Genomic DNA, 26903 nt, shown 5'->3' on the forward strand with positions numbered 1-26903 from the left:
TTTCAATGATTTCATTAATTAAAAGCTTAAATTTGCCAATAAATTTTTAATTTGCGAGCAATGGGCATTGGCAAATTCAATTTGATCACTTAATGAGCAGAGCATTGAGGGAAACCAATTTTTAATTGGAAACATGCCTGCATCAGTGTTAATTACAACAACTCAATTGAATACAAATTGTAATGTAATGCACTGCCTAAAATAAATTAAATTTCTATAATTTGCCACATGCACAATGGATAAATAAATTGATGCCATATACCAATAAAAGCAAATATGGTGATTGAGTTAGAAGAAGCGTGCTTAGTAACAACCTTACAAACATTCATATGTGGGGGTACTCACAAACATACTTACATAACTCCGCACGCTCAACTTGAAGCAACTAACCAAGCAAAGTGCTCAAGTAGCACTAAAAAGTGTTAAGTGTTTGAAGTGCCAGGGTGCATATAGTATGTAAGTATGTAGTATAAAGGTAAGGATGTTGCAGGAAAAGAAATGCCGTGCAAAGTGCAGTTTGTTTGTACACGAGAACAGAGAACAAGAAACTAGCACACACACACACATATAAAATTAAGATTAAAAGCAAGCTGTACTTAGCGTGTGTGTGGGTTTGTGAGCCTAAGTAGCTTGCTCAAATGTCTAAGGTGCGCACTGACTAGCGCAATAGCCAACTGTTTGTTAATGGTTTGCTACTTGAGCGACACAACAGCGACAGACACAGACATAGCCATAGACAATGAGAAACAGAAGCAAACAAACAGACAACTCCTGCAGTCGTCCTTAGAGAGGGAAACAACAAGTTATTGTCTCTACATACATATACAGTACATATATTTGGAAGAAGAGGGAGAAGCTGCCACTGCAATTGGCAACTGACGTTGCAAGATTAGCTAGCTGGGGCTAGGAAATTAAAAATTTCTATGTTACACACAATGGGCCACAAGCGTAAAGTGAAACAAAGCAGCATTTTAATTTCCTTTTGTTTGTCCAAGGGTAAAAAGTAGCACACAAAAATGCAACAACAACAGAAATAACAACAACAAATACAAAAACATGAAGATCTTTTCAAAAGCAAAAAACAAAAGTGCAACGGTCCCGTAATTGGGGAAAGAGGTGCTAACTCTGACATATAACCGCAGGCAGTCGGGCATGAGCTTTCGAAATGGTGAGCTGCAAGTTTTGAAGCTGCAACAAAATGCTACACAAAAATGAGGGAAAATATAATTAATTACAAAATTAATCCCATTAAAGCAAATTACAAAGAAGTTCAAAGAATCATGCAATGTATTGGCAGAACAAAGTATATAAATTACTACGATACCCTTGAGTATCTTGGAATTATTTTGCCGCCCAATTTTCACTGAAGAGGAAATTCCCAATCAAGTTATTTGTGTAAGGTTCGCTTGAATTTAGATTTTAACTTTTATGCTTTTATTATATATTGACCTTCAAAAACATATAATGTTTTACAATATGTTTAATTAATGTAATTATTACATAGTTTTGAAGCCATTACTATATAAAACTTCAGTAGATTATGCTCCTTAGCACGGTAATTTTATTCAAATACATAACGTAAGCCCTTATCCCCAAATTATTTCAAAAAATTCACAGGCTCGTATATACATTCATCTTTTATATCATGTCGATAGGTTAACAAGCTATCATCACAAATATATAAACATTTGATTCAAAATGGTTGATTTGCGGCCGCATTGACTATTTGCTACAATTACTAAAGCGAAAAAAAAATCAAAAGAACCGAAATTGAAGAAAAAACTTAACGAAAAAATAAAGTACCAATTAACAATTAGAAGCAAAGCCATATAAATGCCATGAAAATTCACAATTTACATAGAAAGTATACAGAAATGCTGGCGCCATCATAAAAAAAAAAATTGTAAAAAAAATATTTACTGAATAGCACAAATCAAAAAAGTTTCCACGCTTTTCCGCCACCCTCTCTATGTGAGCCCAAGCCAATACAATTTATGAATTTCGATTGGAACCATAAAAAACGTGGTTTTTTCAAGATTGGCCAACCATAAATACGGGCTCTGTTGAGTATTGACTGATGCCAATGCTCTCATAAAATATACGTTTTCCATTGAATTCTGTTGGATCAAATGGCGCAGCAATGGTGATTAAAATGCACTAAGGGCGCAATTTTTGATACAAAACCAATTTTTATTTATTTGATAGAGCTGACTCATGCGTGCTTTTCGTGTGTTCTTAAAACTTGAATACATCTCTACAATAGGATAATTCCTATTGGAACATGATGAAATCGTTTTGATAATATATTTTATCTTCATACTGTGCACACCCATCGGAACGTACTGCATATTCGTTCGGGAAATAAATGAATCAATGAATGAATAATTTATTGCAATGGAGAAAATTGAACGGAACTCTGTAACGCAGTAGTAAACAAAAAATGTAGCACAATTCAAGGCTACATTTTTGTTAGCACTAAGCTTAAAGTTGTAGCTACTTCAAGCAATCCTATCTATTGGGTAGAAGGCATTCAGAGGTGTGCTGCACCTGCACACTGCTTTAAATATTATTTTATTAAGTAACAAATTTGATGCATGGTTAAACAGTGACAAGCCAGCAATGTGAGATTCCAAAAAATAATTCTGATGAAATATAAAATACGCCCAAAAACCATAATATTCAAAAATACTTATTTCTCCTTTTTTTGTTGGAACTTTAGCAAAATTCAGAAATTTCTAATCCAACACATAACTTTGAATGTAAAGTATTACCATTAAAATATACATGCATATCTGTGTATCGAAGTGAGTCGGGACTAGCTAGATTTTCCTTTGTGTTTTCTTATTTTCTCTCTCATAACTATTAAATAGAACTCAGTTGTTCCCGAATATCTATTTACTATTTTTAATGTAACAGTTTGGTGCGCTAGGACGGAGGCGGTCGTAGACTTATTGTGTTCTTGTTCGATTTTCTTAGAGCTTTCATATATTTAAAGTTTAAATATAAAATAATATAAAATAGTTTTGGTTTTTGATTTAAAAAAATACTTGCTAACTTATTTCAAAACTTTTCCCCAAAAATGATTTGCTTTCCTTTGGAAAACACAGAAATCTCTTCAGGAATACATTCCAGGCATGTCAGGCATACATTCCAGGCATGTCAGGCATACATTCCAGATAAGTTAAGGGTCATCCAATATTTATCAATGGCTATGTTTACTAAAAAAAAAACAATATGCATACACATTTATGTATAAACAGACACCTTATGTTTTACATAGGTGTGTATGTTGTAGAGTATTTTCTGTTTTTGCGACGGACATATTTTCCATTGAAATGCCAAAGTTGTCAATCATGTGTCATTTGTCAATTTGGCACTCTATCAAATACATATCGCTTACATATTTTCTTTTTTCTTTTTTTACAAACGTGTAGTGCATATACATATGTATGTATAGATCCCATGTCATTTGTAACTCATACGGGTCGTCGGAGAATGTAGTTACATACGTTTGAAATATATATTTGTATATTTTTTTTATGTGCGTGTAGTGTGTGTGCGAGCGGTTGACTTTTTATTGGGAACATAAATTGAAATTCATGCGAGAAAACTGTCAGCAATTTCAATTTTGTGTATGCATATGAATGTGTGCTTTGTATTATTGTTATTAATGCCAATGAGAGGGCTCGGTTCACAGCATACATATGGGAAGAAAAACATGTATCTTCCTACTTATATACTCGAACTATAAATCACATGTAGCGATTGTAATTTCAACATTTGTCCCGCTGCCTTGGCCATAAAAATTGAAAAATTGCAGGCAACGCGTAAATTACAAAAGTCAGCTGCAATTGCAAAAAAAAAAACAACAAAAAAAATAGTGGGGGCAGCATAAATAAAAGCAACAACTGACGAAAATTAATTGTCACTATTTAAGAATTTTATTGAATGTTTCCCTCTATACGAGTATGTATTCAGTATATTTTCTGTTTACTGCTTTATTATTTACATATATCAATTAACAGTTTGATTGGATTGTGTGTGAGAGAAACGCAAAAAAATATATATTTTAATTGGCGTTGAAAAATTGACTTTAATTGCTGGTCATGCGTGGGAAATTTTCAAATTGCACTAACGATACAAAAGTTTAGCGGGGGCGATGGGAGTCGCAGGACCAAACTGTTTGCTGCGGTTAATTAGGGCTCATTGCTCTGCAGTGCTCTATTTTTTATCGCCCTCAATCGCACGACGGGATAAATGTTTGAGGTGCAAAAAGAAGGTGTGCAAAAATGTTTGCTTAATTTATTGACCGGCATAATAATTGTATTAAAATCTGCCGCCAAAATGGCTGATATATTTACAAACTGCAAGAAATTAATCAAATTAAGAAAAACCAAACATATGTATATACATATAGTATTTAGTGAAGCATTAAAAACCATCATTGCCAAAAGTCTCATATCTAATATTTCGTCCTGATGGATAGATGGATAGGTAGATAAATATCCAACCTAACAACGAAAACACAAACGATTGGTGAAAACTGCTCTTTATGTCTCTACTCCCTTTTGGATAGATACACCCCTACAAATGATGTTTAACTTCGGAAAAAGGAAATAGTCAAAGGTGCAGCAATTGGATAACGGATGTGTGAGCCGTCATTGTACATTGTCTTGTCTTATCAACTGTTTCTTTTTCGCCATGACCTTACCTGCGGATGGAATTGTGGTCACCTGCTTTGGTAACCATTACTCAGGATCCTCCGTAGGAGTTATATTTTATAGAGTCCTTCGTTCTTGCCTCTGCATTACATCCCAAAACCTTATCTGCCTTTGATTATATTTATATATGTACAGCATGCACGGAATCATAGAAGATATGGTATATAAGTATATTCAGACAATTTCGCACCCAAACTAAACGGTAATATGTTTTTGTGCAAACTTTTACGAGCACTATTTTGTGACTAAATTATACACCAGGCAAACATAATTTTTTGTCTCACACGCAAAAAGAGTGGTGCGAACTAGTTTTAAGTCTGTCTGCCTTTATAGACCGAATTGCTTCATTTCCGCGAGACGTTGTTGCCCTCTGACATCTGAAGCTCTGACAAAAAACCTAATTTCCTACTTCGCTATTAAACTAGATAGACGAAGAGAGTGCGGCACAAGAAATGAAAACTTTTGCTAATCATTCAACCCAAAGCGACTTTAAAAACATTGAAAGGAAGAGCCCATTCCCTTCACCGTAGCCCATGTTTCTCCTTTCACAACCACAGCTGACAAAATTGCTTGGCAACAAAACGCAGTTGAAAAGTTTCTACATTAAAATTGGCGCTAAAACTAACAAACTTTGTCAGCGCGCGGCCCCCCAGGGGGTGTACAGGAATCATATAACGCGCGCACAGCAAAAACTTGAGACGAGCTCGATCAAGGGTGTGTTTGTTTCTATTTGCGAGAGTGTGTGTGTGTGTGTGCGTGTGTGTGAAGGGAAGGCGTGGCTGATAAAACAGCCTGTTGCAAGCAACACGCCACGCACCACGCACCACGCCTTGCCCGACATCCCGTCACGACTGATTTATAAGCCAAAATATTTTAATTAGTTTAATTTTTGTTCAGGGCTGAATGGCCTTGGCTCGAGAGCATAGGCACAGTTTTTGCTTAAATTGTTTTAGTAGACGGCTTCGGCTTAATTAAATCGTTTCGTCATGGAGGGCTAAAGGAGGTTCATTTGCATAGAAATTTAATTAAAATAATGTTTATCCACTGTTCGCAAAACTTTTCAGCTCATATGCAACGGGCCGCAACTTTTTACTTGTATCCTGTTGCAGAACAGAAGAACATTGTAAAATAATTATAAGTGGTATGCAAGTTTTTGTTCCTAATAAGTTATAATTAATTACCTTTGTCCATTTGAGGTCATGCAAAAATAGATAAATGAAGAACGAATTTTTTGAAAGATAGTTACATAAATCTAAACAAATACGGCATGAGACAGAGTATCAATTTCCCACCTTTCCTAGACGAAAGTAGCCACCGTTGGATCATTATATTCTATCAAGGATACCGTGGATCTACATCTTTATGTGCGTAAAAAAACCACATAGTTGAGTGTTTTAGCAGGACAACGATCCGCAACACACGCACTTAGCGTCTCCAAGCTCGCTCAATAAACGTACGTTAATGGCCTGCACATACACCAGATCTCAACCGAATTGAGAATCTGTGGTGCGCCGTGGCGAAGGATCATGTTATGTTGCGCAGTTGTGGAAAGCATTTAGACATCTGGTGGGCTCGATACCTTAGCGATGTACAAAAGCTAGGCTTGGTAGCCACTAATACATAGCACTTTTATAGTCGTAATTTAAAGAAGGTTTAGAAGGGAAGGAGACTTAGATATGAAACAGTATTATTGTTTATATCATTTCATATCAAAAATTTGTTTGCTCGAATTCAATTTTAGGACTAGCACTACTAATATTTTGAACCTAGCCCAGCTGTATATCGGTATTTACTTCTTTGCATCTTAATTCCTATTAAATGCATGTAGCAATCATTGCTTAAACATTTTTTTCAGGTTACACATTATGTAATAATTACTAACATGTATACACGTATATGTACATATGTGTTTACAAATTCACTATCGCCTGATTGATAGGTCACAAGTCAAAGATTATCACACTGGCACACACTACAAGTATTTACTTACATTGTGGCTGGTCCGTCGAGCGTGTCTGACTGATAAGTCCGTTCTCAGCTACCAGAGTTACAACTCTGTCCGACAACTGTCGCCCTTGTCGTATATGGCGCTAGTGGACAAGACATAAATTAGGCAGAACGTCGACTGTCGACTGTCGCCTCAGCAGCGACCAGAATGATGATGTGGAACAGCACTGTGACAGGGCAGCAGATCGATGGCTTATCGGCCAAATAGGGTGCTGGCACTAATGAGACGCAACATCAGTGAACATCAGTGGCATGAACTTGCTGATTAAACGGAGCGAAAGTTAAAGTGATTGCCTTAAAGAATGACGTTGCGTATAATGGAAGGGCCAATGCAACTGCAATGCGTCCCATTCCCGTCAGATCCCCAGTTGGCACAACTTCATTTGCCTAGCAAATAGGCCAGAACTGCATACTCACACACATACTGTCTATAGAGTGGCAAACAAAAGGCGTCGTGCAAAACGAGAAGTGGAAACAATTTGCCAAAGCGTCGAGCGCTTGGTTATAATAACAGCAAGAGCAGCAGAGCAGGCGAGCGAAGCAGTTGGAGAAAAAAGGGAGCCGAAGCAAACAAAAGGCGAACCAGGAGCGAAAAAAATTGTGCGAAAAAACGCAACAGCAGCTGCAGCAACAACAATAACAGCCGCCGTAAAATGTTGAGTGCATAAAGGTAGGCAAATATGCAAAACCCGAAACACACACAAAAAAAAAAGGAAATGTTTTAGGCGCGCACTCCCAACTCTTTTATATCCCCTATTCAGCTTTGGAGAAATTCCTTCCATTTTGTTTGATCTTGATGTAAATTATAAAATACAGGTTAGTAAACTGCACGTAAAATATGAGAATAAAATTCCGAGAACTACCAGTCATGAAGACAAACATAACCAGGAAGAAGCTGCATAAGAGTCTCTTTTCGAAAGACGTGTGTTTATATACTATACTATACATAATAGTTAGGCGAAAAATATTTACTGACACGCTCGCACAACACCTCTTGGTTGTTACAAAAAAGGGACGATTTCGTAATACCCGTTTGTACAGAGAGTACTCGTATGAAAAAGAAGAGACATTTAATAGCAGACAGGCAGGTTGTTCGGACACTTCAAACAAAATGGCGCCCACGTGGAAGCGTGCGATTTACCGCAATTGCGTATCATTAATTTGCGCTTTGGCAATGCCCCATACCCAACCCACTCGTCTCTCATCTCTCTGCTCCTCCTTCTCCTTCTCCTCTTCCTCTCTCCTTCTCTCCTTTCTGTGTCGGCACACGCTATAATTGCACAGAGACGCTTTTGTAGAACGTTCATGCATTTGCCTGCAACACCACGTGGCGTATACGCAATAAATGTCGCATGCACGCACTCACACACACACGAGCACACACACAAGCTCAAACTCGCATACATATATACAAATGCGACAACATTTCAACAGCCATTGACTGTGTCCCTATGTTGTATGCAAAAGAGTGATGGGAGGGGACTACGGGCCACTGCGGCTTGTCGTTACATGATTTGAACATTTACTGGCACAAGGCATTGGCAATGGCAGCAGCAACAGCAATGGCAACGGCAACAGCAACAGCTTTTGCTTCTCTCCCCTCCCTCCACCCCATGGCCACTTCGTGCTGTTGCTTTTTCTCCGCCTAAGCGCTGAGCGACTGTTGTAAACAAAATGCAAACAATGTAAAATGATTTTTAATATTAAAAGGGGGCAGCGGTCATGTCAGAGTAGTACTGCCATAGCAGACATACACATATGTACATACATACATACATATATATGTATGTGCACGTATGAATACCAGAAAGCTTGTTTTCTGACAACGATGTTGTTGTTGCTGTTGTTCTTGTGGTTGTTGCTAATGCTTACCACAGTTTAATTGTTACCCATGCTATTTAATGCCCTGTCATTATACATATTATGAATGCTCCAACAAACCACGTCTATATACTATACATACTTGTATGTATGCATATAGCACTCTTACATATGTTTCATATTAAACGAATGTGTTGCATACCCGCAGGCGTTTTAGTTAGTTACATAAATATGTATATCCATGACTCGAGCACAAAAGGCAAACTCAACGACTATCATTTATACAATGACTATCGAAATTTCACCAATATATGGAAGGAAATCAAACTAATTGCTACACAAGCTGCTGTAAGAGAAACATAATCATGAATAAACACAGACTAGTACATATCAAATTAATAAATGTATTAATAATTAAACAATATGCAGGCAAACCGATGCTAAAATTGAACATAAACCAATATTGGATTTAAGGACGGCAAAGAAGGGGTGGAGAAGCAGAAGCAACTGCAAGCCACGAAAGCAACATAAGCCACACATAGTTGATAACCGGCTTACCATTAACATAATTCAGTATTATTTTATTCCTATAAATTATTACACAAGGATGATATAGATGGGGGGCTGTAAACAGTGTCCGGTTACATACACACTAGCCTTTTCCTATTTGGGAGCTATGAACTGTTTTTTATTGTTTTTACACCATGCTGTGGTACTTACACACTTTCTATAGTTCAGTTCATCTCTTAGTGGGTGGGACACAAATTTGCGATGGAACGTTTTAACTCATCTTAAACTATTCAACGTTTTAAAGTTCTAATACTTCAAGTACTTAATATCTTTTTACAAATACAAGACTTTCCAATTATATTACATCAACTTATACTATATTATTATTTATGTCAAAATCAAAATTATACTAATAATTTGCATCAAAAAGTTGTTCCTCCTTTTTAAAAGAGAACAGTTATGTTTAGGAAACATGAGACAAACCGAAAGAAAATTAATAGTACAAGTTAATAACAAATCATACACACGACTGTGCTCATTGATTAATATAGCTGACATAGGAACGATCGGTGCTTCACTGTAGTTTCATTTCATATTAATATAATATTGACAATGGCGTCAAATCAAGAGGTATGTACTATATCACAAAAAACGCCAATATCTGAACTTTTCGTTGAAGGAAATAAAAAGGAAAAACATTTTAGCTGCTGGCAGTATTTTAAATAATGACATAGGGAAAATAAATCGCAGTCAGATTTATTAAACGCAATCATTCATCTGATGTCTAATGTCTGATGTCTGCTGTCCGCGCACACCCCCTACCTTAGATGCTTAAAAAGTAATTTCTGCAATCTTTTTGGCAATTCCCTTTTCCTCCTTGGCCAACACTTCTGCACTGCTGCTCAGTAAATTTGGCCTCGAACTGCGGTTGACCGCACAACACAGCCGCCTTAAAATCCGTTTTACTCGTAATCGAGTGCAAAATGGTTGCACGAAAAAGGAAAATGGAATGGAAATGAAATAAAATAAAATGAAATTCCTCGAGTGCACCGCGCACTCAATGAGCAGGCCAAGCCAATTATAAAACATTTTTCATTATGAGAGTTAAGCAAATAATTATGCCAAAATGAGCGATGAAAAAACTCAGATGAGAGGAATGAAGGAGAGAACGGACCCCGGAGAGGGGAATGGGGACAGGGGCGGGGACGGGGACTTGAGACCGCTACGATACTTGTAGTCCACTTGAGCCCCCGCAACGTTGATGGCTGGCTGGCATTTGTAGCTTTCGGTTTGTACAATTATTTTATGCTCATTGCTAATTAAAACTAAATTGAGTGCACACCAATACACATATATACACACACACAAATACATACATATATGTGTACAATACATATATACATACATATATAGCCACATTCTGCGGCTGAGTTTTGCGGTTAATGAAAAAAGCAAATTCATGTCATCGTCGGCGTCGACGTCTGTTAAAATAATTTAAATGTCATAATGTTCGCAACTTGAGCGACTTGGTTCGTTGTCAGGCTACTCATGTATCTATGAGAGTTTGTGGCTCATTACAAGCCGGCATAGAACGCCCACACGCCCACAGCTACATACATACATATAAACATACATATATGTATGTATGCATATAATGCCGACTTCTGTACTCTGCTTTCTGTTTCTGTGTGGGCGGTCGGTTGGGTCGACTTTGTATAATGAATTTATAATTGCCGTCTAATTATTTGCAGTTCTTAATTGGAAGTTGTTGGCGTATCTAAAGCGATACTCATATGTATACCTACATAGTACAAGAATGCTGCGAAATGTAAGAATTGCATGAAAACTCAGCGACAAATCGTTCTAGCTTCGTCTTTAAGCCACTGTTTAGAGTTCACCAAAAATTTGAGAAAAATAATGATTTTTTGAAGGATTTTTACCATTTTTTGACATTTAAAAAAAAAAAACAACAAACAAAACTCGTAGTACAAGAAATATGCAGCCCAAGTTCAAGATTTAGGTATGTTTAAATGTTTGTTAATTGACAGGAAATAAATCTAGTTATTAGTTTAGTTTTAAATTAAAACACTAGATCAAGAATGGCCTCAAAACAAGGATATATCAATAAAAACACCAACCCAAAACACAAAAACATTTTCTATAAAAATTCCAAATATTGGAATAGATGCTAAAAAAATGTATGATATTTTATTTTTGCAGGTTGCACAGTGTTTTTTTTTTCCCCTTTTATTGGCATAAACTTAAAAAGAAAGGTATCGTCTGCAAAATTGTGACATAGAATATGTATTGCGATTATTAGAAATTAATAGAACAAAATTTGGGCGGATTGGCCTGTGAGGATATTCAGTGTTTTAAACTATGTTATTGTTTTCTTTTTAATTATAATAGTAATACGAATATAATATTATAAGTATATACATATCCAGATTTCCCACAAACAATCCGTGGGTTTTTTGAATTTCTATAGAGTTTCATTACAATTTGACACGTGCATTTTATTATACATAATTGGCGAGGGCTTTAACTTTTTCCGATATCAAGATAGTATTATATTTAACTAAAATTTTTACTTTAATTTTCTTCAATATATAGTGCTTAAATGTGTTTTCTGAGTTTTTGTTACTGCTCCAATGTCAACAATTTCTAAAAGCCATACTGGGCTGATAGCAAAAATTTATAGCAATATCTGTTTTAAAAATAATATAAAATTCATATACTTGAAACACAAATACATCGGCATCTCATACATATATGCCTTAATAGCAAATAAATTTCAGTTCTTACTAAAACAACCTATTGTGAAGAAGCAACAATCTACAAAAAGTTATAGAAAAGTTCTCAAGTTATCTTTGAATCATATCTTTCCGAATTCAATTAGCTTCCAAAGTACTATAAAATAGGAAAAATTGTAATTATGAATAAATTACAAGAATAAACTGCAACGACCTGCTAGTCATATGTACAAGCAATTACAATTTGATTCGAATTGGAAACAAGTTGTCGCAATTGCCATCCAAGTACATAAGTATATACTTTTTAAGTATTTGGAAAGCTGTTTCATTTTCATCTTTTTCAGCTGTTTTTCATATTTCACTCTCGCCTGCTCTTGAAGCTTAAAATTGCCGTTAGCATAGTCAAGGCATCGCTATACAGTACAGCATATATACTATACAAGTAAGTTCGCGCCATATAGGACAGTTGATGTCTAGACCTGGTTTACGTACCAAGCCATATCTCACGCCATGCGTCATGCCAGACAGACCATAAAAGTAACTACAACAATAGCAAGAACAGAGCGCAGCCCGAGTCATGAGTAACAACAATAAATTGTGTAATAAATCAATAAAAATAATAAAAATAAAGAAAGAATATGGCAAATAACGATGCAAAAGATGCACAAACACACACACTCATTTGCTTGCCATTGTCCATGCTCTGTGCTTGCATTTTTAAAGTCCTTCTTTATTTTTAGCTCTTCAGCAGTTCTGCAAACGGACAATTCCGTCTCTTGGCCTCTATTGTATTGTGTGTTTGGCCGAGGCTTCTTATTTTTCCCTCGCCTTCTGCCCCAGCCATGATCCATTACTGAACTGAGCAAACAGAACGGAGAGTACTCTCTAAATACCATAAAAGTAAATCGTGCACTACTTCAGTGCCAACAACGCCTAATTGTTTAGACTAATTATTTGCTTTTAAGCTTAGCTTATGCGTATATGCTGCCGCAGCCCTACCTACTGCTCCCCTCCAACTCACGCACACGCCTCATTACAACTACAAACATGACACACATGGGAGCAGGCCGCAGAGTTATGCGGCTGACTGGACTCCCCGAAAACCTGAAGAGCAGCTCTGCTTGTGGCCGAACTAGTCTACAAACTGATTTGAACTGTTCTTTAAATTTACTCAAAAATGTATATTTATAAAAGTTTCTAAAAGCATCAAATCTAAATTATATATTAAAGATCTATTAAAATCGCCATAAATTCACCCATTCATTTGTCTAAATAGCTCCAGTAAACTTAATTCAATTCAATATGTATAATAATTCGTATTATTTATTAGGTAAGGTTAGGCCGCGTCGCTATAGCTAAGACTGTATATAAATGACTTTCAAATTAATTGACAATTTAATTTTATAAATAGTGATCCTTCCTGTTTCTCACAGATATAAGTAAATGGGAATTGATAATAATTTGACTCTCTATGGCATATATAGTACTCATATCGTATACACAAAAAGCTATCTAGAGTAACAACATGACTCTGAGCAGACCGAACCTTTGCATTTTATTGCGTCCGATAAGAAAGATTATGCTGGAAATAAAAATAAATCTTTTTTCCATTCTTAGTAAATATAGCAACGTATAGCGTGTGCATACAAAGTTTCTTTACTCGTTCTTTATATATCCGAAAATGTAAAGGGGATTTGTTTTCTGTAAATGGAGGCTTACATACTCGTATGTAGGTAGGATCAGATCTGTATATTCTTTCTTAGATTTTCTCGATAGCGAACTGAAAGCAGCTGCGGCTGTCCTTTATCTGCATTGTTGCTGGCCAGTGACGATTCGAGTAATTATTGCAGGCTAAACTATTCGTGAAAAAGCGAATGCAGATCAAGCAGAGGTACCTTTTTGTCTCCTTCAACAGTGTTGTTTTGAGCAATAGCTCCTTATAGAATGGAATGGGGAACAAAGGGGAATTTAAAATTGAAAGTTTATGAAACCCCCACCTATTTGTTTTTTAGTCGATCAGGAATTAGGATGCTTTTTAACCGATAATGCACATTTTGCTGATGTAGTAATTGTAATTTGTTTAATATTTTTCAATATTATCATCTATTACGTAATTCGCCAAATTTTGCAGATCTGAACGTACTTCAGTGGTTCTATCTCTAAAAGTAAAAATATAAAAAAAGGTTTAAAGAGCTACTACAATTCAAGATTTTGTACTTGCTTTAGAAACGTTTCTTATTGTTATCCTTACTTTATTTCAATTGACGAGGATTTTAAATATTTTATCGTTCCAAAAATTATGTGTAATATCGTTTTTAGCTAAGATTTCCTAATTTAATCAATTATTTGAGCTGCGTACTACAATAACAAATTGTATCTTCAACACACGTTGGTCAAGTACTCATATTTCGTTTCATTAATATTGAACACATGTTGCTTAAATTGGGCCGAGATAGTTGTACAATTTATTCATTTATATGCTTCATTTATTTGTTTATTTATTACATTTATTGTATACACATTAGTAGAAATTCATTTCCTAGTTGATATGAGAATTGAGTTTTTCTATAAGTATCTAGATCGCTCGATTGAACTAGTTAGCACAGCTCTGGAGAGTTCGTCAACGTGCGGCACCATCAACTTTTCTTGTTGTTGTTGTTATTGTTGTCTACTTATATGCCGAGTATGTTGGCGCTGTGGCTTAAAGCCGGCCGGCTTGGCCGGTTGCATGACCAACGCTTCGCAGAGACTGGCAGCAGAATCTCTGTGTGTAAATATTTCTCCTACTGTTAGCTTTGTTTTATTTTTATACTCTGTACATGAAATGTACAAGAGTATATTAGGTTTGCGGGAGCTGAAAAATGTAACAGGCAGAAGGAGGCGTGGCAGACCCCACAAAGTATATATATTATTGATCAGCGTGACAAGACGAGTCGATCTAGCCCTGTCTGTCTGTCTGTCCGTCTGTCCGTCCGTATGAACACCTGGATCTCAGAGACTATAAGAGATAGAGACACCAAATTTTGCACGAAGATGCGTTATGTATGTATTCTATACGAGTTTGTTTTATTTTTTTGATTTTCCTCCCCACTTCCCCCCTATGGGGGTTTTCCCGATTTGCCATTCGTATAATCGCCTATATCTCGGAGACTATAAGACCTAGGTACACCAAATTTTAGTCCAAGATGCCTTGTGTGAATACGCAGAAAATGTATATTTTGGAATTTCCCTCCCTCCCCCCTCTCCCCCGCAAATGCGATTTTCTCTAACTCCCGTAATTCTTGGAATTTCGAACTAAAATTTTGCAAATACCCCCAGTTAGTAATTATGTGTCCGTATGCCAAGTTTCACTATGATAGACCGATTTACCAAGAAGTTATAGCCATAAATATATTTGCTGCAGCAGCGCTGCTGCAGCGCTGCTCAAGCGCTGCCCGCGGCTGTTGTTGATGTTGCTGTTTGGTTGACTGCGAAAATGCTTACACAGGCACGAATAGATGCGCATAGGCATACATACACTCACACAGACGCAATTGCTATGTAAATGTGCAATTATACACCCTTTACGTGAGTTCGAATACCGAGAGAGGTAAAATCGATCCAATTTTTTTTTAATTTATTTTTTTTTTTATTTTCTATAATTATTGTAAACATATGTACAGAGTATTTCAAAGTCGGGACACCCGACTTTAGCTTTTTTACTTGTTTGTATACGAGTATAGATACACATATGTATGTACATACCTACATACATACATATGTATTTGTTGCTGTTCTTTTTCATTTGCTTTTGTTTGCCTGCCTTAAGCAGGTGTGACTTATGCGTATGCGCTCGTGTGTGTGTGTGTCTGTGTGTGTGCCTATGTGTGTGTGTGTGTGCGAGTATGTCTGTGCGTGTTCAAAAACTTGTTTGTTGTTGGCGTTTAGTTCGTCTACTTATTGCTGTAGCTGCTGTTGATGTAGTTGTTGTTGTTACTTAATCGCCTGTACATACATATGTACATATGTATGTTTGTAAGTTTGCTTGCAGGTTATCGTTTGCTCTTGAACTTGAGGCGAGCGCCACAAACACAAAGCGAGACACCTAAATGGGAACGTTCAAAGGTGCGTCAGGTACTTGCATAGTCCGGAGTGTGCGTCCCCAGCAGCAATAGCAACAACAAGAACAACAACAGCAGCAGCAATGACAACGGTATACAAATTATAAAGACAACAACTTTGACAACATTTAGCGGCTTCGTACCGAACGGTTGGCCATGCTGCAACAATTAAAATTAAAACACCGCCATTGGCGACATGATAAACGATTTCCGCAATATTTCCGCCAGCCCAAGGGGCGGATTCGTAGCTGGTCCATTGTATACCAGGAGGGTTGCATTGCAAATGCAGGCTCACTGGAAAATGTCACCCCTCTTGGTGCACGGACCCGCGGGGCATGCTCAGAGTGCGGCACACTTCAACAAAGCTTCATGATTTTTGCAAAGGCAAATTGCTGCAAGCAACTCGTAGCACGGGATGTTTACACTTTCCACTACAGTAGTTGGTGGGAGGGCGAGGAGAGAGGCGTGAGAGACTGAGATTGGAGAGAGGGCTATTGAGGGTTAAAGAGGCGCAGAGAGAGAGAAAAAGCGTGGATGCGTAAGTACATAAAGGAATAGAAATATGAAACCAAAACCTTAATTTTTTGTTCATTTTTCCGTAACTTTCAAAGACCATATTTAAGATGTAAAAGTCTAGCAGAAAAGATTGTTCACTTTCTGTGTAAAATTGAAAAAAGGTATTAACTTTGCTGCAATATAGAAGTCGAGGGATTACAAATAAAGACTGAAAGGCATTTCCACAGATAACTGTGGAGAATTTCCTGGGGACATTCTATAATTATGTGTGTTACGAATAAAGACGTTAAATTGTCATTTATTTTCCACGTCATTCTTTAAGTCAAAATGCGCTTATGTCTGTGAGATAACTTCCGAGATTAAGTGCAGTTTTCCCCTCGAGCCATACTTCCATATTTGGACCAGCAAAAAGTCCATATTTCAGTCTGCGAGGATCATGAAAAGAACTGTTCCGTAGAAATTCGATATGTCTTCAGTAAATTGTTTGGCCATCACTGTTAAGCAAAAGAGTCTTGAAAGATCCCACAAAATGATGAGACAGCTTAAAATGGCTACGAAGGAAAGCAAGTGTACTTTTTATTTGAACTATTAACACTTTATCCATTGAGGTGTCAGAAATCAATGTCGAAGAAACTGTTTCCCTTAAACTAGATAATTATCATGAGAGAATGCTATATGCAGAAGGAAAAAGAAGAAAAAGAAGCGCTAACCAGAACTGTAACAACAGACAACTGATTTAGATACAATTTTAAACTAAAGTAGAGAATGTATTCATTACTTGTACAAAATCTGGTTTTGTAGCTTTGCAAATGTGGACAGTATTTATGAAATTCTGTAGTGGGGGAATTCAAATAAATAAATAAACTCGTGAAGCCAGAAGTTTGTTTGGGTGCAGAGTATTTTAATGTCGGGCTTGCATTATTATTCTGTCTTGTCCTTTTTCTATTTTCATGCAAAATAATTTTAACCGACTGTTTTACAGTCTTTGTTTATTTATATGGTTTTTTTTAATAATCTTGCTTCTTGCTGCCACCAACAATTTTGATTGATTTCTCAGCTGGCATGTTTTTCATGAAAATGCGCTGGCGAAGTATTTGCTGCATGAATGTATGGCATGTTTGTTTGTGCTATACATACATACGAGTACATACATATGTACATAAAATGTGTGTACATTTTTCTCACTTAAATTGTCGCACAGTTTGTTTGTCTGTCTCTCTGTCTGTATGTTTACTTTGTTCGCCTGGCTGCGCCTCAATGAGGAAATGCTTACTTTAATGTTTGTTTTTTTTCTGCCCGATCTTAAAAGGCGCGGGCGCGTGCGTTTCTGCGCGTGTGTGTGAGTGTGTTTGTAAGTCGCTAGCTTTGTTGACTTGTTCATATGCAGGCCAGTCCCAGTGCCATCCCCGGCCCCCGGCCCCCGGCCCTGTGTTGGCATTTGGAGCGCATGTGCATGCATAATGCGGCCCCAATGAACTGCCTCGGAGATGCCAACTTAGAAATTGCCGCTACACATATTTATTTAAATTTATTCCTTTTTTTCGCAGCTCCTGTTGTTGTTGCTATTGTTTGGGAACAAAAGTGTTATGGAATTGCAATGAGTGGTTTATGATGCCGTAGCCGTTGACAGCAGAAACCTTCTAGGAAGGGGTAGGTAGCGTTTGATTTGGTTTTCAGGCGCAGCTGTTCGCATTCTTTCCGACAGCTGTGTGGGGTTCCTCCATGTGGACATTACGATCAACATGTACACAGTACCAGTACATATGTCAATAATGTATTTGTCAAAGAATTAGGGTAAGCCCTTTGTGTAGATACTTTTACTCTCGAACTATATAGTATTCTATTTGATGGTACGTATGAGCATATATATTTTGATTCACCTTTCAGATCTAACACACAAAAGTGTTATTTATCAGAGTTAATCCAAAAAATATCGCAAACTCTTGAAAGAAATATGTCAAGATCTGTGAGACACCACTTACGTCGATGCAGAGTTTTCTATAGAAGGCAACACGTCTACAACTCGTAAAAGTTTCATTAAAATCCATGTAAAAGAAAAAAGATCCAGAACAGTGTTAGATTGTTATTAGGAGGTAACTTTTCGGAGGTTACGTTTTCCCTGGTCGACTGAGATTAAATGCAACTGTTTTTTACCCTGCCTACGGCTCCCAAGCCAAGTATAGTTTGGGAAGCATTTACTGCCAATGTATTGGCCCCATATATCGTATTGAGGAGACAATGAATGACATCTAGACTCTGATTCGTTATGAAAAGGTGGTTTTCGGATAACAAAGTCGATCTTAGTTTTGAAGGGTAGAAGATCAACAAACTGGGCGCTGATGAAGATAGCAGGAAAGCGTTTTCCTTACTGCATACCAAAAATTGGTTGATTCAATGCACATCGATATCTAGCAGATATAACAGCTTTGAGAAAAATATATTATTTTTTTGTATTAGCAGAGTGTTTTCATTTAAATCTGTCCATCGTGGACAGTCATTAATTTTGTTAAATAAACTTGATTTAATGATTAATTTATGATTGAGAAAAATATGAAATCACAGAAATAGCTGACAAATAGTGTTTGAACATGTGGGGAAACCAGAACTGGTTTCATTTCGCATAGGAATAGTCATTATATTCAACAACTTTTTGTATACCGAAATGTAAAGAAGCAGTGCGGGATTAGTAAATATACCCTTTACACCAAACTTTTTACTGGAACGCAAGTATTACTTGTACATTAAAGTCAGCAATGCATATGACAATGGACATGACTATAACTCTAGAGAGAGCGACTCATTCCATCTAAATCAACTTCCCCATGAATATGCCAATGTCCTTGTTGATCAGAAACTTGTAGAAGTTTCACTTAGCCTTAGCTTAACCTTCAAGAAATTGTAAATAAACTGTCCTATGTTGTTGCACAGGGTGAAGTTATGGAAATACGTGTTTTCCTTTTGTTGGCTCTGACTTGGTTTATTTGCGGTTCAAACAAATGCTCATTGCAAAATTAATTTGGAATCAGCTGAACTGTATTTTTTTTTTTTTAACCCCGATGTGTCCTTTTTATTTTTCAAATGAATGTAATTTGTAATTTGTTGTCAAACATCACTAATTGCTCACATCGAACTAGAACATTCGCCCGTTCTTGACACTTGCTCTCTAAACATCAGAAGAATCGGAATAATGAAGAGGTTAATAGTTTTCGTCTCAGAGGAATAGATTCAAATACATAAATACTTGTAAGTATGTAAACATTGTTGAGCAACAACTAAATCGATTTTATTTAAATTGAATCCCATTGTAGTAATTCATTTAAACAGTAAACTATCATAATTATTAGATGAAGTAGTAGGATTGTGTGTGAATTCTGTTGAATACAACTATTTTGAAAGTATCGATTAGTATTGTCCTTATAAAGAGGTAAAGAAACATTTTTTTCTCAAATTTTTTGGCGTTTTTGATGCAGTGGTGCAGAAATATTTTCGCGTCCATTCATTTGCACCGGCTACGAAAATTCCATGCGAATCCAAAAATAACAATAACAAATTGTTTTGCATATTTTTGTTGTGGTATTTTTAGCCGAAACAAAAAGCAGGGAATTTGCATAACAAAAAGTGTACAGAGGCCAGTCGAACTGTTGTTATTTCTGGGGTGAGAGAGCGTGGTGAGAGACATAATTGAGAGGGGGGAGAGCAGTTTGTGTGCACGTTTGTTTACTCAAGCCATGTCCATGTCCATGGCGTGGCTGACGTTGCCATCAACGTTGTCGTCGACGTCGACGTCGATTTCGATTGCGAGGTTCTGACAGCACAAGGTTAATGCACCGCAGATTAACAACAATTAGGCAACAGCCAAAAGAGATAAAGCATGGCAGCATACACATACATATTTATGTGTATTTTCTGCCAACACAAGTATGTATGTAGTACACGCATGCATATACATATGTATGTATGTGTATGTGCATGTATTTGTAAAATGTGGCATGCCTTGTTACGTACCTTTCTCGGCCAACGGCTTCAATGTTGTTGTGGACTCCTGTTGCTGGTGCAGCGACAGTTGCCTCGGCTGCGGCGATGACAACGCCAACTGCGACCGCATACAAACTAACAACAACAACAAAAACCATAGTTTTGTTGTTGCCGGCATCTTGCCGCTTACTTTGCTTTTGCAGTTCGTTTCGGCTCTTTAGTTTTTGACTTTGCAAAAACCCACAAATAAAAAACAAACACACTGGCCGACCCTAGCAAGCAAACGACGAATTTTCTGGGTTTTCTTTAAAACATTGGCGTAAGATGATGGTTTTTTTTTAATTTGAGCTTAACATTTTAGCTACCGTTTACTTATTTTTGATTTCAATTGCACATTTGCCGCGCGAATAACAAATCTACACACACATACACAAACGCACGCAATTGCATGCATAAAACACTAACACACATTAAATCGGCGTATGTTACAGACTTTTTTTCGAACTTAAAACAAATAAATATCGCCGTCGAATTACTAAATGTATGCCTTTTACATTAACATACAATTTGACACAAATTTTAGCACCATTTTCACATAATTTTCGAATTAAAATTTTCTTTTTTATACGGAAGCGATGGCTTTCTTTCACAGACAAGCGCAATTCCGCCTCACGCGAACACCACGAAAACCGAAGAGAGACTGACCACTCGTTGGCAAACAAGTTTTGAGCTGCCATTCGCACAGCTGTTTAGGAAAAGTAGGCGTTTGGCATTTTGTTGGCATATTTGGCACTTTCTCAAAGCCGGTAGTCAGCTGTTATTTATTTTCTTCAAAATATAACTTTGGCCGTAAACAAAACCAAGCAAAATTGCTGGAAAAATTCTGAAATTCTCAACTAAAACTATACAGCCATACATTACAAACAATGTTGCGTCAATTAACGGTAAGTGAGCACGTCCTTTTTGATGCCAATTTTGTTGCATAATGAAAAATTGGTTTGCTGAAGTTGACGCGTGACATTTCACGTTGGCTGCTGATGCCATGGCGTCGCAATTGCTCGTCCAACGCAGGAAAGGAGAAGCCCTTTTTCACACCCATAAATGACGTCATCGTGGACTTTGACGACCCCGACCATTTGCCCATTCCCGAGTATCCAGCGCGTCCAAATGAGCCGCTTGCCAGACGCAAACAGCGGTGAGTAGTGCTCTTCCTTCATATGCTGGATATATGTACATATGTATATGCAATTCCATTTCCATATTGCTTAACTAGCTTGATCTACCAATCCCGCAAACGCGGCATGCTCGAGAATGATCTGCTGCTTAGCACCTTTGTGGCGAAGTACCTGAACGATTTTAATGAGGAACAAACGGCAATCTATGATCAGCTCATCAATGGCGTCAGCAACGATTGGGACATCTTCTACTGGGCCACCGGCGTGAAGCCTACCCCGCCAGAATACGATACAGAAATAATGCGGCTACTCAAGGAGCATGTCAAGAATGCGGAGCGGGTGACGCGCTTTCGCCAGCCGGATCTAAACTAAAGCATTACAAATTTTGCATTGTTCAGCCCTACCTCAACAAAACTCTAGCATCCAATACTTAGCTTATTTTTAAGCTTAGGTTATGTTCGATCCTATTTTAACTAGTAGTATACACATGTCCAATATAATCAATAGATATGCCTCCAGCTTAACATTGGCCTTCTCTACATTATGACCAAAAAATCCTTTTGTTAATTGTTGTTGAATAAAAATGTGAACTGCTCATTAAAATAACAACTTTCAACTTTATTAATTCTATTACACAATACCTGACCATAAATTGTAATAATCTAAATAATCTAATCAGATCTAGGCCTTTATGCTTTTTAGACTTTTAATGTATAATCAAATGCAAAATGTTGTTATCCATAGGATTTGTAGCTTATTCCTGATTAGATAAATCGCATGCATCTTTCTACTAACAGCGCTCAAATACTTTATACAATTTTGACAGGCTAGTCAGCTCATAGAGTTTTTTATTTAATCGTTGCGGGGGCAATAGGAACTTCTTGAATGCTGGATACATTACATGTTCCACTTGCCACCTCTGTTTCTTCACATCCGCACTGTCTTCAAACTCCACTTGGGCATAATAGCGCGCCGTCTCACGGCAAAATGTTTCGAAGCATGGCGCCTCCTGTTCCCATTCAACCTCCGTGGCCAGACGCAGCAAATAAAGTGGCAATTGCGCCTTGCTGGGCATATGTTTGGGCAGCAGGGCAGGCAAAGATTCCAAATATCCGTCTTCCGAGATGCGCAGAGAAAAATACTCTTTCATAATGGGCGCCTTTTCTTGCAATATGCCGGTGGCACTGGTTGCCAACTCTTGCTTATCCCCATCCTCGGCCGTCCACCCGGCAGCTGCACTATCTAGCGCCACCAGTAACAGTTCCTTAATAGCTAATGGTGGCGTTACTGTAATCTGAGCGCAATTTTGAAACTCATAGACTAGTCGTTGGTAGAAAAGTTCCTCTCCAAAAGCGAACATATCGCACATGTAGAGACGAGTCTCGTACTGGAAAAGCGAGTGACGGGCATCCACACAGCCAACATAGACCAATTGCTTGAGCATGCTGCGCAGCTGGACATGGCATTGGTGTTCCAGTTTCTGCTGCATGTCCAGCACGCTGCTGAGACGCACCTCCTTCGATTTACGTGCTGCAATCTGGCGAAAACTTTCCTCCTGTGAAGGCTCTGAAGAACTCATGGAACTGCCCGACAGTCCCGAAACATTTTGTACTAATGGCTGCAAAAACTTATCCAATTTTTGCTCACGTGAATCAGTTCGCACCAAATCCTTATCATAAATTCGCATTACACTTTTCTCTTTTGTGTCTTCCTCCGACTCTGCCACACCCGGCAGTTTTAGTTGCTTGTAGAAACTACGGGTTGCATTACTGCCGAGTAATTGAGCCTCCACTTGACCTTTCAACTTCTCAATAATTTCATCCTCGTAGAGGAAGTGGACTTCGTGCTTGGTGGGATGGACATTGACATCGATATTGTGCGGCGGCAGCTTTAGGCTCATGTAGACGAATGGATGACTTCCCTTTGGTAAGTAACTGGCATAAACCGCATCGACAGCTCCTTTGAGAGCTGGAATGCAAAACGGAGCCAACTTAAGCAAATGTCTTTAAAGTTAAGATATTGTTGGGACTAATAATAAAGGAAACACTCACGTGCAGATTCCACCAACCGCTCATTTATGAAGAGCAGGAGCATGCCCTTCTTGGCTGCATAATTCACCTGAGTCATGAGGCAATGAACCTCAAACCTAAGCAGGGCATCCTCATAGGTAAACTCGAGCAGTTCCTTGGCTATGGCTGCTCCATAAATTAGGCGTATATTCTCGGCACGGGTGGTGCCAGCCTGCGTTTTCACCGATGGCGGCTCTCCATGCCGCTTGAGTGTGAAACCCACATGGGGATTATGAACGGCATATTTGGATAGAACATCGGAAACCTTTTGTTGCTCTTCGGCTGGTGATTTCAGCACCTGTCTTCGTTGGGGCATATTATAGAACAAATCCTCAATGGTGATGATGGTGCCCTGATTTCCAGCACATGGTTTGGGAGCTGCCAGCAACTTGCTGTCCGCATAGCTAGCTTTGTATCCACAACGCTCCTGCGCCGTCTTTGTCTGTATGGTCAAATGGGCCACGTGACTGATGCTGGCTAACGCCTCGCCCCGGAATCCGAATGTAGCGATTTCCGTCAGATCCTCAAATTTGTTTAGCTTGGAGGTAGTGAAGCGTTCACAAACAATTGCTAAATCCTCTTTACGTATGCCAGTGCCATTATCCTGGATCTGGAGCAGCTTCAAGCCCCCAGACTTGATAGTTACCTAATATTTACTTCATTAATACACTAATCTATTTAGTATTTGGATTAATTACCTGAATATAGTTCGACTTAGCATCCAAACTGAAAGTCGAGTTTTAGTGATTTTTCCAACGATATTATTATTAACCTTTTACCTGTTTTCCAATAGCTCCTTAAGCGCATTGGCTGGACGCTGAATTATTTCGCCAGCGGCTATTCTATTAACAACTGCCTCATCAAGTCTTTTTATAACGCCCGGCTCCTGCATAGCGCCAAAGAAACGTATGGTGCTAAAAAAATTGTAAACAAAATACTAAACCGTTGGGGCTGCCAACTTATGTGCATTTGTGTGAGCGCTTGATGCGCAAAACAGAATGAAGCGCGGACTCGCACTTTATCTCCACAGTATGGTGAATTATAGTTTTTTAAAAGTATATGTATATCACAGAAAAACGAGCTTTTAAACAGTAATTCATGCTCAGAAAATCAAGGATCATCTTTTTAAACGCATATTTAATATTTAAACATCAACGTTTATTTATTAACTCATTTAACTTCAAGCTTCAACAATCATATAAATTCAAAAGATTGGTGTTTAAGCAGTAAGCTCTCTATTCGAAAAGGTTTAACATATTTTGATTAACTTGCATATACTTAATGGAATTTTTGAAATTCTTAATGGAAAGGAACGCTTCAGTGTATTTTTGTACTGTATTCGATTCACAAAAGTTTTGTGAACTAATAATACGGTTTGTGTTTAGAAAAGAAATTTGCACTTCAAGCAAACAAAAACTGAGATTCCTAGAATAATTGTTGTGTATTTGAAAATTTTACGCACTTTGTTGCGTTTGCGTTGTGCCAAAATTTCATTGTAGTCGATATGAAGCGGATTCTTCGGTGGACTAAAAGATGCCAGCTGTGAATAGATATTGGTGGTAAATAAATGTTAAATAAATAACTCGCCTACTTACGTATTTTACGGTCTTTTTGAGATCGTTAATGACCTCACGATATGCCTTTAAATTGCTTTGGAAGTTAGCCAGTTGCAGCTCGGTTAGTTTACCGAAATTGCCAGCCTCTTGATTGCGAATAACAAAACGTATGGAGGACTGTAGGATGACCAAATGCTGCAGGTGATTGCCAGTGATCATGAGGATTTCATAGAAGCTGCAATCGAAAGAGGGCGGGTTAGATACAACTTTTGTTATGCGGTATTTCTCAACCTACTTATTCATGCCGTCCTTTTTGATGCGCGCAATGGACTTTTTGGACCAATGATGCAGATGAAAACTATCGCATGTAAAAATTTGTTAAATATATGCGTAAATTATTAACCACGTTTAATGCATACTCACTCCAATATGCCCTTCATAATCTTATTACGGTAGAGAGGCATTTCAATGCCCACGTCTTGTAACTTCTTTTCATCCATTACTAGAAATTCGCCCAACGAAACGCGCGCCTTGGCAAAATGTTCCAACATATTCTGCATGTTGATCGAGTACAGAATAGTATTCAAGTCCTGAAAGTACTCGGGACATTCCGTTTTCAGAAAAATTCTTGGTATGTGATCACTCAACTTGCTGTAACCCAAAAATTGGGATGGCACTTGGTAGCTTGTGCTTTTTCGCGGCAAGATGTCGAGTAGGTCATAGAATCCATGAAATTCGGCCACCTGTGTGGGGGTATAGCCCTTATTATTTGCTATTGTCGCATTAACGCCAGCGTCCACCAACAACTTGACAATATCGGGCCGATTCATCTCAACGGCGTGAAAAATTGAGGTACAACCTTGATTGTCAACGGCATCGAAAGATACGTCCTTGAGCAGAAGCCGCACAACGCTCGTATATCCATTACGGCAGGCGAACATAAACGGTGTCATGCCATATTTATCCGATACATTTATGACGGCCCCACTGCGTAGCAGTAGATTTACTAATCTCTCGACCAGTTGCGGTTCGTTGCGACGACAATCGCAGGCTTTCATTAGCGGCATGTCAGAGTCTACCTGCTTATTGACATTGGCGCCCCGCTTCACAATCAAGTACTCGGCTAAATTGTAGTGTCCTTCAGCGCAGGCATGCAGTAACATTGTAAAGCCTCCACGCACGGAATCGTCCACATGAATACTAAGAGCGTCGATTTCCGCGCTCACCACTTCCACATCGCCATCCTTCAGTGCATCATAGAGTTTTTGGTCTTTGGGTATATATGATTTGGGCCTCTCGCGTTTAAACTGCGGCAAATTGGGAAAAATGCTTTACTTGTAGATGAGGCACGCAATGGCGGAGCTCGCTTACCGTCTCATTTGTATCAAAGTAGAAACCATCATAGCTTTCATCTGAATCCGAATCTGGCGGGGGGCCATAAGTGCAATGCATTTTGGTCATTTTATGTTTAGGCGTTAAAAAATTCACTTTTCCCAAAACATTTCCAACATTAACAAAAATGCGTACCGAACGAAAAACCAAACAAAAATGACATCGAGAACCTGTCGCACCCAACTTAACGCCGCAGCTGAGCGAGCTTCCAACAGATTGGCATCACTAGAATATAACGGTTATTTTAAATAATCCCAAGCCATTTAAAAACTTGAAGTGTCGGCAATGTTTGATCCTAAAAGAAATTC

At 38.0% G+C, this 26903-nt stretch overlaps 4 protein-coding genes across 4 annotated transcripts in view; 1 reads left to right on the forward strand and 3 right to left on the reverse strand.

The window, feature by feature from the left end:
• LOC115634177 (low-density lipoprotein receptor-related protein 1) overlaps positions 1-21074 on the reverse strand; it is a 73733-nt gene extending 52659 nt beyond the window's left edge. The window contains exon 1 of the mRNA XM_030531763.1: positions 20434-21074. Within this exon, the coding sequence (XP_030387623.1) occupies positions 20434-20581 (148 nt within the window). The 5' untranslated portion in view covers positions 20582-21074. The remainder of the gene's footprint in view (positions 1-20433) is intronic.
• A 141-nt stretch (positions 21075-21215) lies between these two features.
• LOC115633870 (succinate dehydrogenase assembly factor 2-A, mitochondrial) lies at positions 21216-22101 on the forward strand. Its single transcript, XM_030531367.1, has 3 exons — positions 21216-21347; positions 21411-21598; positions 21677-22101. Exons 1-3 carry the CDS (start codon positions 21330-21332, stop codon positions 21948-21950), a joined length of 480 nt encoding a protein of 159 aa, XP_030387227.1. The 5' UTR covers positions 21216-21329; the 3' UTR covers positions 21951-22101.
• Positions 22102-22268: 167 nt separating this feature from the next.
• LOC115633331 (DNA mismatch repair protein Mlh1) lies at positions 22269-24542 on the reverse strand. The gene is made up of 4 exons (XM_030530767.1): positions 24427-24542; positions 24346-24373; positions 23630-24293; positions 22269-23546 (listed from the first exon to the last, which is right to left on the reverse strand). The coding sequence occupies exons 1-4, from the start codon at positions 24537-24539 to the stop codon at positions 22369-22371; spliced, it is 1983 nt and encodes a 660-aa protein (XP_030386627.1). The 5' UTR covers positions 24540-24542; the 3' UTR covers positions 22269-22368.
• A 307-nt stretch (positions 24543-24849) lies between these two features.
• On the reverse strand, positions 24850-26876 carry LOC115634731 (transient receptor potential cation channel subfamily A member 1). The gene is made up of 5 exons (XM_030532615.1): positions 26575-26876; positions 25627-26510; positions 25499-25561; positions 25243-25438; positions 24850-25187 (listed from the first exon to the last, which is right to left on the reverse strand). Exons 1-5 carry the CDS (start codon positions 26662-26664, stop codon positions 25029-25031), a joined length of 1392 nt encoding a protein of 463 aa, XP_030388475.1. The 5' UTR covers positions 26665-26876; the 3' UTR covers positions 24850-25028.
• Positions 26877-26903: the final 27 nt, after the last annotated feature.

This window comes from Scaptodrosophila lebanonensis, unplaced genomic scaffold, assembly GCF_003285725.1.
Source record: "Scaptodrosophila lebanonensis strain 11010-0011.00,11010-0021.00 unplaced genomic scaffold, SlebRS2 tig00000001-arrow-pilon, whole genome shotgun sequence".
Classification (NCBI taxonomy): domain Eukaryota; kingdom Metazoa; phylum Arthropoda; class Insecta; order Diptera; family Drosophilidae; genus Scaptodrosophila; species Scaptodrosophila lebanonensis.

What these genes read in the sequence shown, in the direction of transcription:
- LOC115633870 (XM_030531367.1), top strand. An exon ending in CTTGCCAGACGCAAACAGCG is followed by an intron (nt 21,599 to 21,676) that starts GTGAGTAGTGCT and finishes TTGCTTAACTAG; the next exon opens with CTTGATCTACCAATCCCGCA.
- LOC115633331 (XM_030530767.1), bottom strand. Translation starts at nt 24,539, where the DNA reads ATGCAGGAGCCGGGCGTTATAAAAAGACTTGATGAGGCAGTTGTTAAT. An exon ending in AAGGAGCTATTGGAAAACAG is followed by an intron (nt 24,374 to 24,426) that starts GTAAAAGGTTAA and finishes CTCGACTTTCAG; the next exon opens with TTTGGATGCTAAGTCGAACT. An exon ending in GCGGTTGGTGGAATCTGCAC is followed by an intron (nt 23,547 to 23,629) that starts GTGAGTGTTTCC and finishes TTTGCATTCCAG; the next exon opens with CTCTCAAAGGAGCTGTCGAT.
- LOC115634731 (XM_030532615.1), bottom strand. Translation starts at nt 26,664, where the DNA reads ATGACCAAAATGCATTGCACTTATGGCCCCCCGCCAGATTCGGATTCA. An exon ending in ACTTTGATACAAATGAGACG is followed by an intron (nt 26,511 to 26,574) that starts GTAAGCGAGCTC and finishes AATTTGCCGCAG; the next exon opens with TTTAAACGCGAGAGGCCCAA. An exon ending in AAAAAGGACGGCATGAATAA is followed by an intron (nt 25,439 to 25,498) that starts GTAGGTTGAGAA and finishes TTTCGATTGCAG; the next exon opens with CTTCTATGAAATCCTCATGA.